Source organism: Canis lupus, chromosome 2, assembly GCF_003254725.2.
Source record: "Canis lupus dingo isolate Sandy chromosome 2, ASM325472v2, whole genome shotgun sequence".
Classification (NCBI taxonomy): Eukaryota; Metazoa; Chordata; class Mammalia; order Carnivora; family Canidae; genus Canis; species Canis lupus.
In genome coordinates, this window is record NC_064244.1 from 46,247,796 (window position 1) to 46,269,550 (window position 21,755).

General features: G+C 35.5%; 1 protein-coding gene and 1 non-coding gene across 2 annotated transcripts in view; one reads left to right on the forward strand and one right to left on the reverse strand.

Annotated features, from left to right (window-relative positions):
• The window catches only part of NDUFAF2 (NADH:ubiquinone oxidoreductase complex assembly factor 2), a 147,602-nt gene that overhangs the window by 78,999 nt on the left and 46,848 nt on the right, over nt 1–21,755 (forward strand). Inside the window, exon 2 of the mRNA XM_025446985.3 lies at nt 12,476–12,565. Within this exon, the coding sequence (XP_025302770.1) occupies nt 12,476–12,565 (90 nt within the window). The remainder of the gene's footprint in view (nt 1–12,475; nt 12,566–21,755) is intronic.
• On the reverse strand, nt 19,706–19,841 carry LOC112660737 (small nucleolar RNA SNORA23). Its single transcript, XR_003137175.1, has one exon. It is a non-coding gene; the product is annotated as a small nucleolar RNA SNORA23 (small nucleolar RNA).

A 21,755-nucleotide genomic window follows, 5' to 3' on the forward strand; every position in this document is an offset into this window, starting at 1 on the left:
AAAGCAGTGGGGAGGGGCAGCCTGGGTGGCTCAGTGGTTTAGTGCCGCCGCCTTCAGCCCAGGGCCTGGTCCTAGAGACCCGAGATTGAGTCCCACGTCAGGCTCCCTGCATGGAGCCTGTTTCTCCCTCTGCCTGTGTCTCTGCATGTGTGTATGTGTGTGTGTCGTGAATAAATAAAATCTTTAAAAAAAAAAAAACTTTGATTTTAAAAAAGAAAAGCAATGGGAAATTAGGGTGGGATGGATGTCATAATTACTGATGAAACAGCCAACACCATAGGTTTCCAGAGTTTTGGGGAGCCAATAAAATGATGCTGGGCAGGTGATTTGCAAGGCAGGAATATAGCTTACAGGAAGCAGAAGGCCATACACCTGGGCATTGGACATCAGGATTAGGCCATAGGCAGGTCTCAGTGTAAGGGAATAGGCTCTGTCTAGGCAGATGAGAACACTTGGGGTTATAATATTTATGGGCAGTGGCAGAATTTTCCTGCTTAAAAGAATTGAACTCAAATTAGAATTTCAGGAGGTTTCCAGGACTGGGATGCAGGACATAGACAAAGGGACAAAAATGCGTTGCTACTTGATTGGTACCAGCAATGAAAGTGACTTCATAATAACCAATTTGCTTGAGCAATCTTACATGTTTCTCCTGTTTCAGCACAGAATGTCCTCAGATGGGAATTCACGGGGTTTACCATAAAGATAGGACTTCAAGGATTAGATACTTAAGACATGGAAGATATAGAACTCTCTGTCACAGAAATGTAGGGTCTTCCAAGTAGAGCATTGCTTTAAACAAAAGTTCATGATGAGAGCTCATTAAGTGATTAGAGTGAAATATGTTATCCTGGTAGTTTTCATCACAGAGATAAAAGTCAGAATATTGAGAGCTGTTTCCCCCTGTATCATTGGTGTAACTTTAATGAGCCACTGCAAAATAGCAGTGGACCTCATCATTATCAACAAATATTTCAGTGTTCCACTCTGTGTATTGCAAGATTCAAATTCCACAGGACAAAGCAGATGTTTATCAACTCTGAAGAGGGGAGTGGAATATATGCAGTACTGCTTTGTTTTACAACCCTATTCCTTTATTTGCCTTGGAAACCTCAGTAAAAGACTTCACACTTTTACATGTTTTAGTATTATAACAAGTTTCCAACCTACAAATTACTTGAATGCCAAAAATTACATGTAAGCAGCTTGTTTAAATTCAACGCATTTTTCCATTGAAATTGTGTTATAAATGGTAGTTCAATTTCCAGAATAATTCACATTCCTTTTAATCCACAGTTCATCTGAATTGCTGCATATTAGCAAAAGCACATACTGGATAACATCAGAATCAAGAGAGACACAATAAGTCTGCAGGTTTTTAAAAGAAGAGATGGAGAAAAAAATGAACATACATGAGGAAAAATTTGTTTTCAAGTGGGCTTAACTCAGCTGAATCTTTTTTCAAATTGGTGTAATAAAAGGCAGAAGATAAGGAGAACTCAAATTACAACACATTAGTCTTTCTGAAGGGTACAGAAGCAGGTGCTATTTTACATTATCCCTGTCCCTTTGCAGCCGATAGGTGGTGCCGTTGTCATACAATAGTTAGGTTGCTCTCAGTTCTCAAAACAAAGGGAGGATGTGGGAAGTATATGCAAAGTGGTTTTAAACTGGGTTGTAAAAGAAGGACAGAAAAAAATAAGTGAGGCGGTATGAGCTTGATTATGTGTGGATGATGTTGATACATCAGGTTTTGTAGCAGAGGAGATGACTGTACTAGTACATTTTCTTAAATCTCTGTGTAAAAATTAGAGAATTGAAAACATACATTTTCTCATCCATTTTCTTTGAGCTTTACTCAATTATAAAATAAGATTGTTGTGAGAATTAAACAAGAAAATAAAAAGTGCCTATTAGGTACCACACACATAATTGTTGGTCAATAAATATAATTATGTTTGGGGGATCCCTGTGTGGCTCAGGGTTTGGCGCCTGCCTTTGGCCGGGGCCATGGTCCTGAGGTCCTGGGATCGAGTCCCACATTGGGCTTCCAGCATGGGGCCTGCTTCTCCCTTAGCCTGTGTTTCTGCCTCTCTCTCTTGGTCTCACATGAATAAATAAATAAATAATCTTTTTTTAAAATATGATTATCTTCATCTCCTGAATTAGATAAAATTAATAAACTACATTAACCTAATGTTATTGTTATTTTGCAAAATTAAGCTAAAATACATGATCTCTGGACCCTGGAATCTTATAAAGAAGTAGCAAGAAGTAGGAAAAATGTTAAGCTTTAATATATATTACTAAGAATGAATTCTTAAGACTCATTATTTGATTCTTTTGTAGGTAAATATCCTGCTATGCATTACCAAGTACACCCTTTAGTAGAGGTAGTCTGCATTTGTGCAGAATATATTTGGAGATACTTGTCTTAAAGTAATATTAACTGTTTTACAGACCTTCACTATTTGTGACTATTGTCTTAAACTTTTTGAACATCAATGGAAAATAGTTAATAAGTAGGGAAAAATAGCAGGATGAATGCTCTTTATTGCAAACTTCACAAGCAACGTGGAACTAGCCTTTACTTTTCATGCCTCCACAGGCTTCCTTTTGGTGAAGTCACAATTTATTAATTAATTAGCCTTGCTCTCTGCCGGTGAACTAGAGTAGAGAATGTAGTAAGATTTATGTTTTCCAGTTTTATTAGTTATTAGCCAAGGTAAAATTTTATTGTAGAGAAAGTTAAAACTAATGACTAAAATAATGAGATACTATAAATAAATTACTCTTCCTAGAGTTTCTTTCCTTTCCTGTCTTTTCATCACTCCGGTTGGCCTTAGACTACCCCCATTTTCTTCCTCTTCACTAGATCCTCTAGGTCTGAGGTGCTGAAGGAAATGTTGCCAATGCCTCTCCAGTGAAGGCCTGCTTCCTTGGGAACCCAAGAGTCATTTCTCCGTCTTTGCTATCTGGATGTTTTTATCTCTTCCTAAGGACTTCTTGCTCCCAAGTGAGAGAATGATTTCTCATGGAACTCTTCTGGTCTAAACACCAGAAGCAGGCCTGCAGCCATGCCTCAGCCTTAAATCACAGCTCCATGTCTTCAGTAGACCTTGTATTGCCTTGAACTGTGGGACTGCTGGGGAAACCCTTCTTTGTCTTCCACCTGATTACTCAGGAGTCTGTCAGATTGCTTGAAGAAGTCTGTGAAAGGTAGGGAGGAGGAAAATACATGATGCTCTTTCTGCCATTCACAAGATCTTGATTTTGTGTAGGGAACCAACACCTGTTCTTGAATGTGTTTTGCAGTCTGGAAAATACGATACTTGATTTGAATCTGTGATATTCACAGGGCTTGTTGGAGCTCCAGAGTGTGAGAAGGTTGCCTCCAGGGAAGGGGGGGGCAAAAGGTGAAGTGGTGTTGTGGACCCCTGCCTCAACTCTGGAAGCTCTGCTTTGAACGGTTTCATAAATTCAACCCCTATTGAAGATGTTTTCAAAGAAAAGAGTTTGAAAATTATTGACACCTCAACCTTTTAACAGCTGAGCCCGATATTATACTCAGGCATCTGGTTCACAAATACTAGAATAGTTCCTTTTAAGCTGACGACTATCACAGTTCATTAGATGATTATGTGATTTCTTTCTATATCAAAATAGATTTCTATTCATTAATGATAAGTAGTGCCTGATGGTAACTAAATTAAATAGATTAATGAAGGGTATTAGTAATTTCATGGATAAATAAATAAATATATATTTTTAAAAATTAAGACTAATGCACCACAAAATGTACTCTATTTATTTTCACTAAATTATTCACATTTAAAACTGTCATATATTCTGTGAATTAATAACGGTAGCTAATAGTGCAGTCTTCAACTCTTCTTTGATCTTTGGTAAAATGACCAAGTACTTCTCGATTTTTTTTTTAATTTAATTTTATTTATTCATGAGAGACACAGAGAGAGAGAGGCAGAGACATAGGCAGAGGGAGAAGCAGGCTCCATGAAGGGAGCCTGATGTGGGACTCGATCCCAGGACTCCAGGATCACGACCTGAGCCAAAGCCAGATGCTTAACCACTGAGCCACCCAGGCGTCCCACTTCTCGATTTTTATAAAGCTATTTGGATCTAGAAATCAATCAAATAGTCAGCCATATCTTCTACATTTCAAATCTGAAAATAAAGTTTGGGCAAAGTCCAAGCTGAAAAATGGCATTATTTTCTAATTCTCTAAATTCTGGTAGTATTTGCTACTGTTTCTTTATTCCTCCAGTTACTCTCTTTACTTCTCTCTTGATAGCCCTGATTGTTCAAGTTAGACTCCCAAAGTGAAAAATCAAAATCTTGATTATATTAGTTGATACTATACTATTTTGAGAGGGGAAAATATTCCTTTTTATATTAAGGATTGGAATTTGCTTGTGATTGTCACTAAAAATAAAATGTAGATTTTTCAGTCATAAATTTCCTTACTGTAAAATACCCTTTTTAGTATTTTTTTTTTTAAAGATTTTATTTATTTATTCACGAGAGACACAGAGAGAGAGAGGCAGAGAAGCAGGCTTCATGCAGGGAGCCCAATGTGGGACTTGATCTTGAGACTCCAGGATCACACCCTGGGCCAAAGGCAGGCTCTAAACCAGTGAACCACCCAGGGATCCCCAATACCCTTTTTAAAACCTAGGATTGCATAACTTAAAGCCTATTTAATTTAGCTAAAAAAATTTAGCACCTTTTATTCCTTTCCTTAGTATACATATTTAAAACATTTTAACTCCTATGTCATGATTCAGATATAGTCATAGCAGGATCACTGAATGTTAGTTTTCTTGTGTTGTTTTCTTAAATGTTCAGATCTCAATTATAAATATATTTTATACATTGGAGGCAATTTAGCCTAACAAAGAATTGTAGAATGTATTAGATGAATAAAAGTACTTCCAATAACTGATTACCTGCGTGTCAATCAAAACCTGAAATGGCTGCTTCTGTTTTATTTCTTTAGAGTGAACACATTATTACATGGACTAAATAGCAATGAGTCTTTCATGTTTACCTCCTTTTGGGAGTGGGGGAGCAAGTGTAATTATACTTTTTCTAAGGGTTGAAAATTCCTTGCAGTTTGGAAAATAAATGATTTTTACACAAAAAATGTTTGATTTCTATAGAAACAGGAAACAAATGCAGTAAAATACTAGACATTTCTAGGACCCCCATCCTTGATTTGGAAATGCATTCAGAAAACCTATATAACTTTTGACTATAAATCTTCCTGGATTAATATAATGGACTATTCAATACATATTTGTTGGCTAAATAACATATTTTTAGAACTTTAAGTTTTTGTTTGCATTTAAGATTACTATGAACTTAAAAAATAAACAATGAATAAGAGTTTATTGTCCAAGTGGAAACCACAGGCACAAATTTGTAGTACATTCATCTTTTTTCTTAAATTATGATATTCTTCACATGTTCTTTCAGACTTTAGTTTTGCAAATTATATTTATGGCTTTTAAAAAATTAATGATTTAAACAGAGTTAATTTTGGATTTTGTAAGATAGACGCAGAGATTCCTTATGGGAAACCTATAAGTATGAAGAAACTAATAAGATTTTAGGTAATCCATTGAACTCATTGGCCATCTTAAAAATTCTGAAAGCTTATCTGGATGGCCTCTTTAATTGCTTTATAAAAAAGGTACTACCTGCTGAGACCTGCTGAGATAGTCATCCATGCTCATATAAATATATGTAGAATATGTCAAATTATAAAACCATCACATTTTCAAGCAGATATGCCTCATCTGATCACTATGGGAAAATAATAGTTTATAACTATAAATAAAATGTTAGTTTTTAATTGGATATCTGTAATGATACTGTATGCAAACTTTGTAAATGCTAATTTTAAAATCTTAAATGGGAAGTGCTTAGGGGTGGAAGTCAATAAAAATGCTTAGGTTCAAATGCTGGCTGTATTACTTGGCTATGCACATTTGGATAAGCTGATCATCCTATGCCTTTTTTTCCTCATCTATAAAAGATGTTTTAAAGACAAGAGATGATATATGGAAAACACCTAAACACTGCCTGCTACATAGCAGGCTGTTAATAAATAGACATTACATCTGAGTAACTTCAATCAAATTATCCTTTAAGTCATATGTGGAAATGGCTTTCAGTATAAGAATTCTTATTTTAGTACTCTTAATGTTCTTTTTTTAAATTTATGATACTTCACTATAACAAGATTAAAAGTCTCCAAATCTGGGCAGCCCGGGTGGCTCAGCGGTTTAGCACCTGCCTTCTGCCCAGGGTGTGATCCTGGAGTCCCAGGATCGAGTCCCACATCGGGCTCCCTGCATGGAGCCTGCTTCTCCCTCCGCCTGTGTCTGCCTCTCTCTGTTGCTCATGAATAAATAAATAAAATATTTTTTTTAAAAAAGTCTCCAAATCTAACCAATGGATGAACTGTGCGGGTCTTGGCTTTCAGTAGTCCTTATTTTCATGTATTATGCACCAACACTTCCAAGCCTCCTTTCGTATGCAAAATTCAGTCTTTTATATATCACCAGACAAACTGATTTAAAATTATCACCTGGGGATCCCTGGGTGGCGCAGCGGTTTGGCGCCTGCCTTTGGCCCAGGGCGCGATCCTGGAGACCCAGGATCGAATCCCACGTCAGGCTCCCGGTGCATGGAGCCTGCTTCTCCCTCTGCCTGTGTCTCTGCCTCTCTCTCTCTCTGTGACTATCATAAATAAATAAAAATTTTAAAAAATAAATAAATAAATAAAATAAAATTATCACCTGGTTGCACTGATCCCTGCCAGTGGGGTAAAGGCCAGATATCAGCCAGACAGAAAGGACCTTAACCCTGGCCATTCTACCACCATTTCTCCAAACCAGGGGTTCCTGTCAGGCATCAATCTTGCTTATTTACAGGGCCATAGATATCTTAGAAATGTGTCACCTCACTCAACCCAAACTCTTTTTCCACCCTAAAGTCACCTCCCAATGTATTCACCCCTCACACTACCCCACCAGTGAGAAATTTTGGGCTGGAAGTAGGCAGCTGGTTGGAAACATCACCAAGGATTATATGTCCCGATAGATCACAACCAATGTAGGCCTCCAGCTTTGATTTAGTAATGGTGGAAGAAAATCCCTCCTTCACTGTGATAGATACCTTGTGAGTTCCGAAGGTCCAAAATTTAAAGATTAAAGGCTGCCCAAACTTCTTCCTTGGATTAGGGAAGGAGCAGTGCCTAGAGAAGGAGAGATGCATAAGTCTGCTGTCTCATTTTTCAGAACTGTTGATGTCACCTGCCTATGACCGGTGCCTCTCAAAGGTCTTAACTATGGGGTTACTAAGACCATAGGAAGGCAGTATTTATAGGTACCAAATTAGAAACTTCACAGTTCCTAACCCAACCATCTTTCAGTATGTAAGCTTTATTCACCTTTCAAATATGTAAGAACACCCTATATTCAGAGGAAAGGGAAATTACTTCCAAATAAAAACAAAAACAAAATCCCCTTCCATTATTGATTCTTACAGAACTGGTCTTTATCATAACCGTTAAAAAATGATGGTATTTCAGCTCTGGCACTTCTTCCACAGTTACTGTTCGCTACTGTGGTAAGCAAGAGCCCTTTTATCTCCCCAATTTATTTATCCATCTATTTATCTCTGTCTTTTAGCAGTTTGCCTTTATGGATTCCTTTTTTTCTTTCTTCTAGTAGCATATTTAGTTCTCAAGCATTTTAGTTTCAGGATCTCTTTAAACTTCTCACAAGTATTGAAAGAGCTTTGTTTATGAGATATGCATTTATATTTATCATTTTGAAACTAAAACCAAATTTTAAATGCTTATTAATTCTTTAAAAATAAAACTAGTACAAGACACCTAAGTAGCTCATTCGGTTGAGCACCCAACTCCTAGTTTCAGCTCAGGTCATGCTTTCATAGGTCATGAGATCAAGCCCTAGTGTCAGGCTGCACGCACAGCGGGAAATCTGCTTAAAGATTCTCTCCTTCTGCCTGTCCTCCCACTCGTTCTCCCTCTCTCTCAAAAATAAATCTTTAAAAAAAATAAAACTAGTAAAACAATCACATAAAATATTTTTGTTGTTTACATAAAGAGTATATTTTTTTTTATCAGAAATAACTATACTTTCCCAAACAGAAACATTTAGAGAAAAGAGTAGCGTTGCTTTATGTTTTACAAATCTCCCTGATGTCTAGCTTAATAAAAGACAGCTGGAGTTCTTCATATCTGCTTCCTTATTCAGTCTGTTGCTGTATCACATGTAGCCTCTGGAAAACTTCACTGTACATTCATGAAAGAATGGAAATGAAAAAGGCAGATAACATTCTTAGTATTATTATTAAAATAGGGTTGGCCTCGCGGTCCCCTTAAAAGGATTATAGGCACCCTACAGAGTTCCCCATAAGAATTTGAGAATAGCTGGTCTGTAATTCCTTAGTTATTTTGGTGTTCAGATTTATCCCAGATTTGGCAACTATTGGCCCTTGTGAGCAGGCTCTTAAGTCCTCGTGAAAAGCCCCGCTTTTACTCATTTATCTTTTGGGGAACTTTTGACTTTCTGGCATACCAAGATGTTCCAGACTCATCTTGAACCCATTCTGCTCTAGGCCTAGAGTTAGCCCTTTTCTCTGGCTGCTAGTAGAACAAGGAAAAGACATGAAGTTTCTCCTGGCTAGACTTGGTATTTATCAGCCATTTCCCATCCATTAATTTCTTATTGTTTATGTTGGTTCCTGTGCCCTGTATCACCATGTATATTGCTGGGCCTGTCTCTGTAGAACAGTGTGGTTTCCCAAGTGTGAGCTGCAAGATGACTTTAGGTGATACAAAGACAATCCATTAAAATTATAAGATATGTATTTATTTTATGTATGTTTAAACAAAAAAATACAACTGCTATTGATACTTGAACAGCACAGGTTTGAACTTTACAGGTCTACTTATTCATGGACTTTTTTGAATAAATAAATACAGTACTATAAGTGTCTTTTTCTTCCTTATGATTTTCTTAATAGCATTCTCTTTTTTGGCTTATCTTATTGTAAGAATACAATATAAAATACATATAGCATATAAAATGCATGTTAATTGGCTGTTTATGTTATTAGAAGTTAAGTTTTTACAGTACGCTATTAGGAGTTAGCTGAAAGTTTTAGGTGGATTTTCTTTCTTTTTTTTAATTATCATTTTATTTTAATTTCAGTAGAGTTAACATTAGGTTTTTGACGGGAGGGGTTGGTGACTCTACCGCCCACCTTGTTCAGGGGTCAACTATAGTATATCAAGTCAAGCATTTCATGATATTTTTAAAGGTAAAGTAAAAGTGAATATTGAAAGGAAAAAAAAAACAAGCCAAATTAAAGAAAAATATTAAGAATATAATGCTATGAAGTGTGACAAAAAACAAAGCTGGATTGAATGAAAATTGAATGTCTGACATTTGAGGCTCTCTAATCTAGATTATTCCTGCCCTTTTTGTGTCCTGGGTTCCCATATCCTATTCTAAAAGCACAACAGATGAAATCTTTCTTTTACCTAAGCCTGTCAGCCATCTAATACCTGGGGATCTCCCATTTTTTTCTTTTGTTTTAACTAACTAGGTTTTATATTTTTCTAAACAGGGACTAGGAAATCTGCTATCCTAGGGCAATTAGCTTTAAATCCAGGGCAGTAGCTTTAAAGTTTTTTAAATAGTAAAATAATATTGTTACTTCTGCAGTCTTTAAATCCATATACCATTGATCTACTTGAGTTCAAACTTTTTGTTTTGACTGTTTTAACTACATCTACTGTTGTTTTACTATTAAATGAAAAAACTGTGCATTGTTTTACATAATAATGCTCATTGGGTACACCAATGTCAATTGTTTATTGTTGTATTAGGACTTATTAAGCCATATATATGTTAGCTTAATTTTTTTGTTATCAAAATAATTTTTAAATGTAAATTCGACCCTAAATTTTTGACACCTAAGTAGGTACTTAAATTTGCTCTATTTGCAAGGATGGAAATTTTTTGCTATGATAAGTAGGATTGTCTTTACAACTATTGTATGGAAGCATATTAGTATGAGTAAGTGTACAGTTTGTTCATAATTTCTTACTCAATGGGAAGAATAGACTTTATTCCCAGTTCTTAAAAATTATACAAGTAGAACTTATAACAAAGAATGGAGTAGTTTTAAAACAATTTATTTGGGGGGAGGAACCTATATCTGATTATAAAAAATTTATTCAGTAAACTAATTGCCTTATTCTGTATGTGTACACTTTTTATACATCTTTGATGTCATCTATTTGTAAACAAGATTTTTTTCAGTGATTGTCGAAAGAATTATTTAAACTAAGTCATGTATTACCCTTTCTGTCTTTTCATTTTTACACAAATAGGTATGATTTTTTTATTTTTAAAAATCTTGGGAGGCCTTAAATTAATTTTATAGACTTAAGGGTAGGAATAAGATGCTAATTTTTGTGTCACAGACATTTAAATATACATGTAATATATATTTGGTGCTACTGGGATTGATAGATGTTTCTCTCAAATTCCCATACTCACATTTTTAATCTCCATTTAAAAGCTTAGAGAACATACACCTACTTTCAGAAGCCCATTTGTTAGCATTTTGTGTTTTAGATGATAGTTTTCATTTCTGTACTTGTTATTACTAAAAGGGCATACATCTTGGCATTTAGATAAGAAGGCACAAGTATTTTGATTCTTTCAAACATTTATAAAATTTTCATGTAAACATAGTTTAGTATATGGTAACTTTATAACATTTGTTATGATGAATTTATGTATGTGGATATAAGTAGTATTCTAGTAAAGACACATATATATTTTGAGCCTCTGCTATGAGACTAACATAGCTGTCATTGTTATAGGCTCCTTTTACCCTGAATCATCCCTACAACCTAGGGACTTTACTACTAATACCTTGACCTACTGTAAATTTATTTGGAGAAGATAAGCAAAGGGTAACTCCTCTTTTTAAAACTTGGGAAACCTCTGTGTGGATTAAATGAGCTTGATTCATTGAGTCCATAATGAAATGCAGAATTTCCCTAACCATTGATGGCTTGTCCATGAAATCCCAACCTTTCACTTTTTCTTACTAAAGCAAAGGAAATAAAACCAGCCACTCATTCTTCCTGGACTGCCCTTGTGTGGCTTCCTTTCTCTTACATAATGACCCCAGAAATTACCTTGGTCTGCAGTTGAAGGAAATTTTAGATGGTAGAATTTCAGGAAATGTGAGAGAGAGATTTGCAACAAGGTCATTTTGTTTAATTATGTCACTCAGTCTATTTAGCATGGTATAAGTTTGGTCCAGGAGTGGGAAGAGTAGTAGTATTTTGTAAGGCCCAAATTTCTCTCACTGACTGGTGTGATCATTGTTAAGCCACTCTCCTCCCCTCATAGTTTTTCACCACTGTCTTCTTTTCTCAGCTTGCATTCTCTGAGTAGGCAGGCACACTTGCTGACTTTTGAGAAGTAGTAAGCTTACCTGGTTTTCCCAGGCTCACAGGCTCAATGACAAAGGATTCTGTTTTGAAACCACCATTTTGACAAAGTTGCTTTGAAGGAAATGATTGAGACTTTGTGGAAACAGAAGAAAATACCAAATAGTTTTATGTCTTTTATATGAACTTAAAATACCTGCTAATCAATATTTTTTATTATTGAAAAAGTAAGCCTATTGTGTTCCCATCCCATCCCCAACCCAGCTACACCTGTTTCTTTACTGCTACCTCTGCTTTCATGTTTCTACAATGCTACCATCCTGCACCAGTGTTGATCTCACACCTGAAGCATAGTACCCATAACTCACCAGTGTTTGCCCTCAACCTTTAGATCAAGGGAGAGGTAGTCACTCAGATGGATCATAGAATCCAACCCATTATTTGGTTCCCTTGGGTTTGCCAATGTAATGTGAAGACAGAATGGCAGTAGGATCTTGTAGTCCATTACCTACTTAGTAGAGGCCATGAATAACGATTTCCTTGGGCAACAGCAGCAGCCACAGGAACCTCTAATATCCATATTTGCAGTATTGAACACTTGATTATTAAAATGGGGGGGTGGCAGTTGGTTATTTTATGTATTTTTTTCTTGCCATTGGTGCCCTAAGACTAATTGGTTGCCTTTTTTTTTTTTTTTTTCACAGCATCTAGATTTTTTTTTTCCTACCAAAATTAAGTTCGCATACTATGGCAGGAAATTTTAAATTTTTGTAGTAAGTTTAGAATTTGCTTTTTGTAACTTACCTAATTCTAATGGAATCTGTTCTTTCTCCTGATAATTCTTTGACCATATGAGAAGATGTGCAATATCCAAAAAGAAAATATTACTCTTGTAGTGTCATAACTTTATTTAAAAATAAAATAATTGCTTTTGTCTTATAGGACAAACTATTCGAGAGAAAAGAATTGTAGAAGCAGCAAATAAAAAAGAAGTTGACTATGAAGTCGGAGATATTCCATCAGAATGGGAAGGTAAGTTTGTGTTTTTAGTAATATCTCTTCTGGAAGCCAAATTGTTTATACAAAATTAACAGGAGCAGGTATAATTAGGTGTTTATTCTTCTTACGAAAACTTTGGTAATCTGAATCTAAGAAATTTTTTTTAAAGTTGCATTTCTTTGAAAGTTGTGAAGATGTCACACTTTAGTACAGGAACATATGTATAGTGAGAGGAACTTTTAAACATTAGCAGAGCTGGCACGAGAGTGAGCAGAGGGGAGCTCCTACAATACAGATTGAAGGAGGCACTCACTTTCATACGCTGACTGCATAGTTGCATTAAACCAGAGTTTAAATGTCATTTCTGGCACTAACTACCCACATGAACTTGGGAAAGTAAATTCATACTTCTCAGTACAAATTGCAGACAGTACTTGCTGTAACCATCTGGAATATTTGCTCAACTTAAAATGACCCCAGTGGCTGACCCCCTGTTAAGACAAGGATGGACACTTGATCCCTATCAGGACTTTGGAATTAAGGTTAGAGATCAAAGTGAGATAAAACAGTAGCAGTCAGTCTTTCAGTATGGCTGGAACAATGACATATGATTGTGGGTAGTTATCTTCAATCAGCTGTCTAAGCTTTGTTGCAGAAAAAGCTGATCTACTAAAAAGAAAATGGAAACCAGTCTGCAATAAGTATATAGTGAGACAAAATATTTCCTAGATTTCCAGGAAGTTTCTTGTTCTCTGTTCCATTTCTTTCTTAATGAAGTTCAGATGCATATCTGCCATTGAGTGCTAGTGCCACCCCATATCCTTGTTATAAATTTCCCTTTTCCTTATCAGTTCTTTGCCTCACACCTGGCACATACTAAGTGCTCAGTAAGTATATAGTGAATACATGAAATCCAGCACTTTTAAATGGATTTTAGAATAATGTTAATTTTTACAAAAAGTGCCTCCTGGAATTTTTGGTGGGATTGTGGTGAGCATATAAATCACTTTGCAAGAACTGACATCCTAACAATAAGTATTTTCTGACCCTCGGACGTTATATTTCACTTTATCTAATTTAAGCCTTTAATTTATCTTACCAAAGTTTGTAATTTTCATCATACAGATGTTGCACATCTTTTGTCAGAATGATTCATAAGTAGTCATATTTTTGATGCTACTGTAAATGATAATTTTTTCAGTGTTAATTTTTTATTCATTACTATCATAAATATGTAGTAGGTATTTGCATATTGATCTTATATGCTATGACTCTGCTGAGCTCAGTTGTTAATTATAGTAGCTTTTTTGTCAATTTCATCAGATTTTTTTCTTTTTCTTAGAAGATCATGTTGTCTTTGAACCGACATTTTCTTCTTTCCAACCTGGATGCCCTTAGCTTTTTTAATCTTACCTGTTTGCATGGACTAGAACTTACAGTATATTGTTGATTGGAAGAAATGAGAATGAACATCGTTGCCTTGTCCTGATGTATTACTCTTTCTGTACATTGTTAATTGGCTTATCTAAAATTTTATTTAATATTTTTATCTTGAGGTATATTGGTTAGTAGCTTCTTTTTCTTACAATGTCTTTGCTTGGGTTTCATGTCAGTGTAAGCTCACCTCATTAAATGAATTTGGGTATATTCCTTTTTTGATATCCTGTAAAACTTTATGTAGAAGTAAAATTACTTTTTTAATATTTGATAGACTTTACTAGTGAAGCCATCTGGGCCTGGAGTTTTGAACTACAAATTAAATTTCTTTATTAGATTTAGGATTCTCAAAAAAAAAAAAAAAGATTTAGGATACTCAGGTTATCTATATCTTCTTGAGTGACCTTTGGTAGCTTGTTCATTTCAAAGAGTCTGTCCATTTCATCTAAGTTTCCAATTTATTCTAAGATATTATTTATTTATTCATGAGAGACACAGAGAGAGAGAGAGGCAGAGACATAGGCAGAGGGAGAAGTAGGCTCCCCCTTGGGAGCCTGATGCAGGACTTGATCCCAAGACTCTGGGATCATGCCTTGAGCCAAAGGCAGAAGCCCAACCACTGAGGTGCCCACCACCCAGGTGCCCCAAGTTTCCAAATTTTTTTGCATGATACTGATCATAATATTTTCTTATTATCATCTTAATATCTTTAGGATCTGTAGTGATATCACCTCTCTCATTACTAGTTTTTATGACTGAGTTGTGTTCCCCCAAAATCTATGTTGAAGTCTTCTTTACCTTAGCACCTCTGAATTTGGAGACTGTATTTGAAAATTGGATCTTTAAAGAAGTAATCAAGTTAAAATAAGATTATTAGGATGGGTCTTAATCTAGTATGACTGGTGTCCTTATAAAAAGAGGAGATTAGGACACAGAAGGAAGAAGACACAGGGAGAACACAACCGTCTACCAGCTGAGGTGAGAAATCTTAGAAGAAATGGACCTTGCCAACAAGGTAGCTTTCATCTGTTTCATCTGTTTTTGATCTTAGACTTCTACCTTCCAGAATTGTAAAAAATTAACTTCTGTTGTTTAAACCACTGAATGTTTGGCACCTTACTTTATTATAGCAGCCTTAGCAAACTAATACATTAGTATTGAGTATTGTTTATGATTCAGTTTTATTTCCTATTGTCAGTTATCAGGTGTATCTCCATTGAGTGTTTTTGTTTTTATAAACTACATCTTCAACATATCAAACTCTTTATTTCTGTGATGTTTCCACTTCATATAGATACAAGAACCTTACAAAGGTGTACTTCCATTTTTTCCTCTTAACATTTCTGTTATTGTCATATATTTTAGTTGTATTTGTTACAATATACTCTGTATCATTACTTTTACTTAAATAGCGAGCTAGGATTTAGAGAGGTTTATTTTTTTTAAAAAAATTTACTTATTTATTCATGAGAAACACAGGGAGAGAGGCAGACACACAGGCAGAGGGAAAAGCAGGCTCCATGCAGGGAGCTCGATGTGGGACTCAATCCCCGGATTCCAGGATCACGCCACAGTTGGAAGGTGGTGCTAAACCGCTGAGCCACCCTGGCTGCCCTAGAGAGGTTTAATCAATAAGAATATATGACATATTTATTCAGATTGTTACCATATATAATGCTCTTCATTCCTTTTTGTAGATCTAGATTTCCATCTATGATCATTTTCCTTTAGTGTCTAAGACTTCCTTTAACATTTCTTTAAACGTGAGTCTGTTGGCATTGTACTTTTCAGCTTTGATATGTCTGAAATATATCTGTCCCTTGGTGAGGGGCAGAAGGAGAGGGAGGGAAAGAATCTAAAGCAGGTTTCACACCCACCACAGACACCAACCATGGCTCAGTCTCACAATCCTGAGATGATGACCTGAGCCAAAATCAAGAATAAGACCCTTAAATGACCAAGCCACCCAGGCACCCCTGTCTGAAATATAAAGATATTTCTCTGGCTAGAGTATTCTAGGTTTGTAGAGTTTGGTTTTTTCCCTTTCAGTACTTTAAAGATACTTTACATGGTTTCTCTCAGGAAATCTATTGTCATGCTTTGCTCTGTCCCTTTTTATGTAATGTATATATTTTTCTTTTGGCTATTTTAAAGTTATTTTTTTTTAACTGGTCTTCAGCAATTTGATCATGATGTACCATCATATAGTCTCTTGTGCTGGAAGTTTCTTAGACCTATGGATTTATAGTTTCAATCAGTTTTAGAAATATTTTGGACGTTGTTTCTTCAAATACTTTTCTCTGAGTCCCTTTCTGTCCTTCCTTTTAGTAATTACATTTACAATTTTAGGCTGTTTGAAGTTGTCTCACAGTTCACAAACACTCTGTTCATTTGTGAAGTTTATTCTCTTTGAGTTTCATTCTGTATAGTTTTTCTTGCTGTATTTTCAAGTTCAGTAATGTTTTCTTTTACAGTGTCAAATTCCTACCAGTCCATCCAGAGTATACCTCATTTCAGACATTGTAGCTTTCATCTGTTTTATATCTTCCATGCCTCTGCCTAACCTGTTCAATCTGTCCTCTAGCTTTTTGAACATATGGAGTATAGTTATAACTGTTTTAATGTTCTTATCTGTTAATTCTACCATCTGTGTCTGTTTTTAGTTGGTTTTGGTTAGTTGATTTTTTTTTCTCCTGAATATGGGAAGTATTTTTTTGCTTCTTTGTTGCCTTCACAATTTCTGATTGGATGTCAGACGTTTTAAATTATTGCCTAGTTGGATACTGGATATTTTTATATTGTTAAGCTTTGTTCTGAGACACAGCTAAATGACTTGGGAACACTTTGATCCTTTCAGGGATTGCTTTTAAGATTTGTTAGTTGGGACTGGAACAGAGTTTAATTTAGAATAATTCTGCACGGCTGATTCAAATCATGGCTGAGTACTCTCCTCTGTTCCATCAGTCATGAGGTTTTCAATTGTGGGTGGTGGAAATTAATATTACTCTTGCCCCTATGTAAAATGTGAGGACTGTTCCTTCTGACCCTTTCAGGTGATTCTTTTCCTGGTCTTAAGAGTTTCTTACTTACATGAACTCATTAGTGCTCTGCTGAATACTTGATAGCAGCCTCCTGCCAATCTCCACAGTTTTCTGTCTTTGTAGCTGTCTCATGTCTGATAGTCTGTTCTATGAATTTTAGTCACCTTGGTCTCCCTAGACTCCCAGCTCCATATGGTGGACTTTAGCAGTATCCTCTCCCCATGTCAAAGTCTGGAAACTCTCAAAGCACTAAGTGAGGCATTGTTTTGGTTTTGGTTTTGGTTTTAACATTCTGAAGGGATCACTGTATTTCTCTACTTGATGTCCACTATCTTGAAAATAATTGTTTCATGTAATTTGTCCATGTTGCTGCATGTTGGCTAGAAGAAAGCAGCTTTCTTTCAATTTGTTTAATGCATTTGAAATTCATTTTTGTGTTTGCATGAATCAGTTTATTCCTTTTTTATTGCTGAGTAGGATTTTATCATACTGATATACCAGTTTGTCCATTCACCAGCTGCAGAACATTTGGCTTATTTACACTTTATAGCACTTATAGGTGGAGCCACTCTATAAATCCGTATTTCTCTTCAGGTATAAATATATGAACATAAAATTTCATTTCCTTCTGGTAACTATCTTGAAGCAGCATTTCTAGATCATGTGGTAAGAAGAGATTCAACTTAAACTGCTAAACTGGTTTTTAACATGTCTCTACGATTTAGCTTTCCCATTAGTACTATATGGAGAGTTAAAGCTGCTCCTTGTCTTCACTAGCTGTTGGGGTTGTCAATGTCAATTAGATCCATTGGAATAAATATGTTATAGTGTCTCAATGTAGTTTTGATTTTTATTTCTCTAGTGCTTAGTCATGCTGATCATCTTTTCATGACCTTATTAGCCATTTTTATATCTTCTTAACTCTATTGTCTATTCTTCTCTTTTTGCCCAGAAGCTTTTTATTTGGTTGGGGTTTTTCCCAAATTGTTTATTTTTGAGGGTTCTTTATTTATGTTCAGTACAGTTCCTCTACCATATATGTGATTTGCAACTTTTTTCCCCCAGTCTATGGCTAATTTTTCCATTCTTTTGACGGTGCCTCTTGGAGAGCACACATCTATGATTTTAATGAAGTCCAATTTATCATTTTTTTTTCTCTTACGTATCATGATCTTGGTGTTGTAAGAAATTTTTGCTTAACCCAAGGTCATGAAAATTTTCTCCTATGATTTCTTTTAGAAATTTTACAGTTTGAGATTGTAGATTTATATCTATGATCCATTTTTAATCTATTTTTATGTATAGTGTAGGTACCATGTCATTTATTTGAATATCCAGTTTTTTCTAGTACTATTTTTGTATTGTGTTAAAATACACATAAGATAAAATTTACTGTCTTAACCATATGTAAGTGTACAGTTCAGTGGCATTAAATACATTGACTTTATTGTGTAGTCATCCCTACCGTCTATCCCTTTAAGTCTTTTCATCTTGCAAAACATTAAATAATAATTCTCCATTTTTCCTTACCCTTTCCCATGCCCTGGCATCCCATCATTATACTTTGTCTTTATGATTTTGACTACTCTCCCAGAACTATTTCTGAGATGATCATTCGGGGATGCCTGGGTGGCTCAGCAGTTGAGCATCTGTCTTGGGCTCAGAGTGTAATCCTGGAGTCCTGGGATCAAGTCCCGCATCGGGCTCCCTGCATGGAGCCTGCTTCTCCCTTTGCCTATGTCTCTGCCTCTTTCTCTGTGTCTCTTATGAATAAATAGATAAAATCTTGAAATGACCATCCGTTTCTCTCGGTTTTTGCACCTTTGTGAAACATCACTTGGCCATATAGGTTTGGCTATGTCTGTGTTCTCTATTCTCCCTGTGGATCTGTCTGTCCTTTTCCCTATGCCATACTTCCTTGATTACTGATACTTTGTACTAAGTCTTGAAATAGGTAATTTGAATCCTCCAATCTTTTTCACAGTTGTTTTAATTCAGGCCTGGGGCACCTGGGTGGCACAGTGGTTGAGCATCTGTCTTTGGCTCTGGTCATGATCCTGGGGTCCTAGGAACAAATCTCATATCAGGCTCCCCACAGGGAGCCTGCTTCTCCCTCTGCCTATGTCTCAACCTTTCTCTGTGTCTCTGTGTCTCTCATGAATAAATAAATAATATCTTTTAAAAAACCTTAATTAATTCAAGCCTTTTGTCATTATATATGATTTTTAGTATCTGCTTATCAGTTATTACCAAAAAACTCTTTCAGGACTTTGGGAATGCATTGAATTTATAGATCAGTTTAAAGAGTATTGAGTTTTCTTTGAACACACCATATTCTCTCCATTTTCTTAGGTCTTTCCTTCATTTTTTCATCTATAGTTTTTAGCTTACAGATCAGGCTATATTTTATTAATTTAAAATCTAAGTATTGGGTCACCTGGGTGGCTTAGTCTGTTAAGTGGCCAGCTCTTGATTTCAGCTCACATCATGACCTCTAGGTTATGGGATCAAGCCCCACATGGGGCTCCTCATTTAGCAGAGAGTCTGTTTGAGGATTTTCTCCCTCTTCCCCTCCCTCCATACTTTCTCTCCCTTCTCTTTCTCTCTAAACTAAATAAATCCTTTTGAAACACAACTTGAGTGTTTCTTTTTGATACTAGAAAACTTAACATTCACTAAAGCACATAGGAAATCACTTTATTTCAAATAAAATAACACTACACTATTATTCCAACTTACTCTTTGGCTGCATGTTTATGGGAGTAGCAAGATCTGATTGCAAAACATAAACACTGCTATCAGACACAGATGAAAGCTGCACACATCACAGCAGTATTCCTAAAAGTTTGTTAATTTTTAGGGGCTATTGCTAATTGTTTTTTATTTCAATTTCAAATTATTCATTGGTAGCACATAGAAATAGAATTTATTTTTGTATCAACCATGTACTTTTTACAACTTTGCTAATAAACTCACTTATTAACTTCGGTTTAATGTAGATTTTGGGATGTTGTCTACATAAACAATTTTTATTCTTTCTTTCCTCTATTCCACTGTTGTTGTTTTTTTTTTTTCTTGCCTTCCTGTCCTGGCAAAGACCTCCATGACATAGATGATGAGAAATACTGAAAGTGAACAGTCTTGCCTTGTTCTCAATCTTAGGGGGAAACATTCAGTTTCTCACTACTAAATTTGATGTTAGCTGTAGGTTTTTATGTAGTTGCCTTCCATTAGACCAATAGAGCTCTCTTTTCTTCCTAGATTGCTGGGAGTTTGTATCATGAATGATGTTGGATTTTGTCATGTCTTTTCTGCATTTATTGAGCTGATTTTTAGGGCTATTCTCCTTCATTCTTTTAATATTGTTGATTACATTGATTGAATTTCTCTTTATTAACTCTCATTTTTTATTGTGATAAAAGATATATAACATAAAAAACTCCTTTTTTAAGTGCACAAGTCAATGGCATTAGGCACATTTGCAGTGTTGTATAATATCAACACCACCTCCAGCACTTTTCCCATCTTCCTAAAACTGAAATTCCTTACCCATGAAACAGTAACTTCCCATTGCCTCCTCCCTCCCACCACAATGCCTGACAACACTATTCTACTTTCTGTGTCTATGAACTGGACTATTCTAGGTCTCTCATCTAAATAGAATCATACAGTACTTACTGTTTTGTATCTGGCTTATTTCACTTAACAATGCCTTCAAGGTTTATTCATGCTATACCACATATCAGAATTTCATTCTTTTTTCAAGAAGGATAATGTTCCATTTCCTGTATATACCACATTTATTTATCTATTCATCAGTGGACATTTGGGTTGTTTCCACTTTATAGCTGTTAAATAATGTTGTGAACATGGCTGTACAAATATTTATAGGTTTCAACCTAATTGTATAAATAATTGTGGTAAACATAAGTGGTTTTAAAACTCCATGTAAAGGGTAGAAATTGTCAGAATGATATAGAAGACAAGTATTTATATCTTGTTTTTGTTTTGTTTTAAATAGGCTCCATGCCTAGTGTGGAGCTCATCATGGAGTTTGAGCCCACAACCTTGAGATCAAGACCTGAGCTAAGATTGAAAGTCAGATACTTAACTGACTGAGCCACCAAGGTGCCCCAAAAGCTATGTATGTCAAACAATTTAACCTAGCTGACAGTTATAGAACATTACACTGAGAAATTGCAGAATACAGATTTTTTTTTTTCATTTTATTTACCTGGATGGGCCACACACTCTAGCCAAAAATGTCAAAGGAGGAAATACTTCCTTATATACTTAATGTGTGAGGCCAAGTTTACCTGATACCAACTCTTGTCAGAGACAATAAAGAATACTATAAACCAATAGCCCACAAAATAATAGAAATCATTGACAGATATCCACAACAAACTGCATCCAGCAAAATATAAAAAGGGCAATATACCATGACCATGTGAGATTTATCCCGGTAATACAGGTTGGTTTAATATTTAAAGATCAACATCTCCCCATGTTCCCCACCTCCCACACGTGGTAACCACTATTCTACTTTGTGCTTCTATGAATGCAACTGTTTTATATTCCACATAAAAATAAATTATGCAGTATTTGCTTTCTGTGTCTAGTGTATTTCATTTACCATATCTTCCAGGATCATCTGATATTGTCACAAATAGCAGGATTTTCTTCTTTTTAAGGTTGAATAATATTCCATTGTAAATACGTGTGTGTGTGTGTGTGTGTGTGTG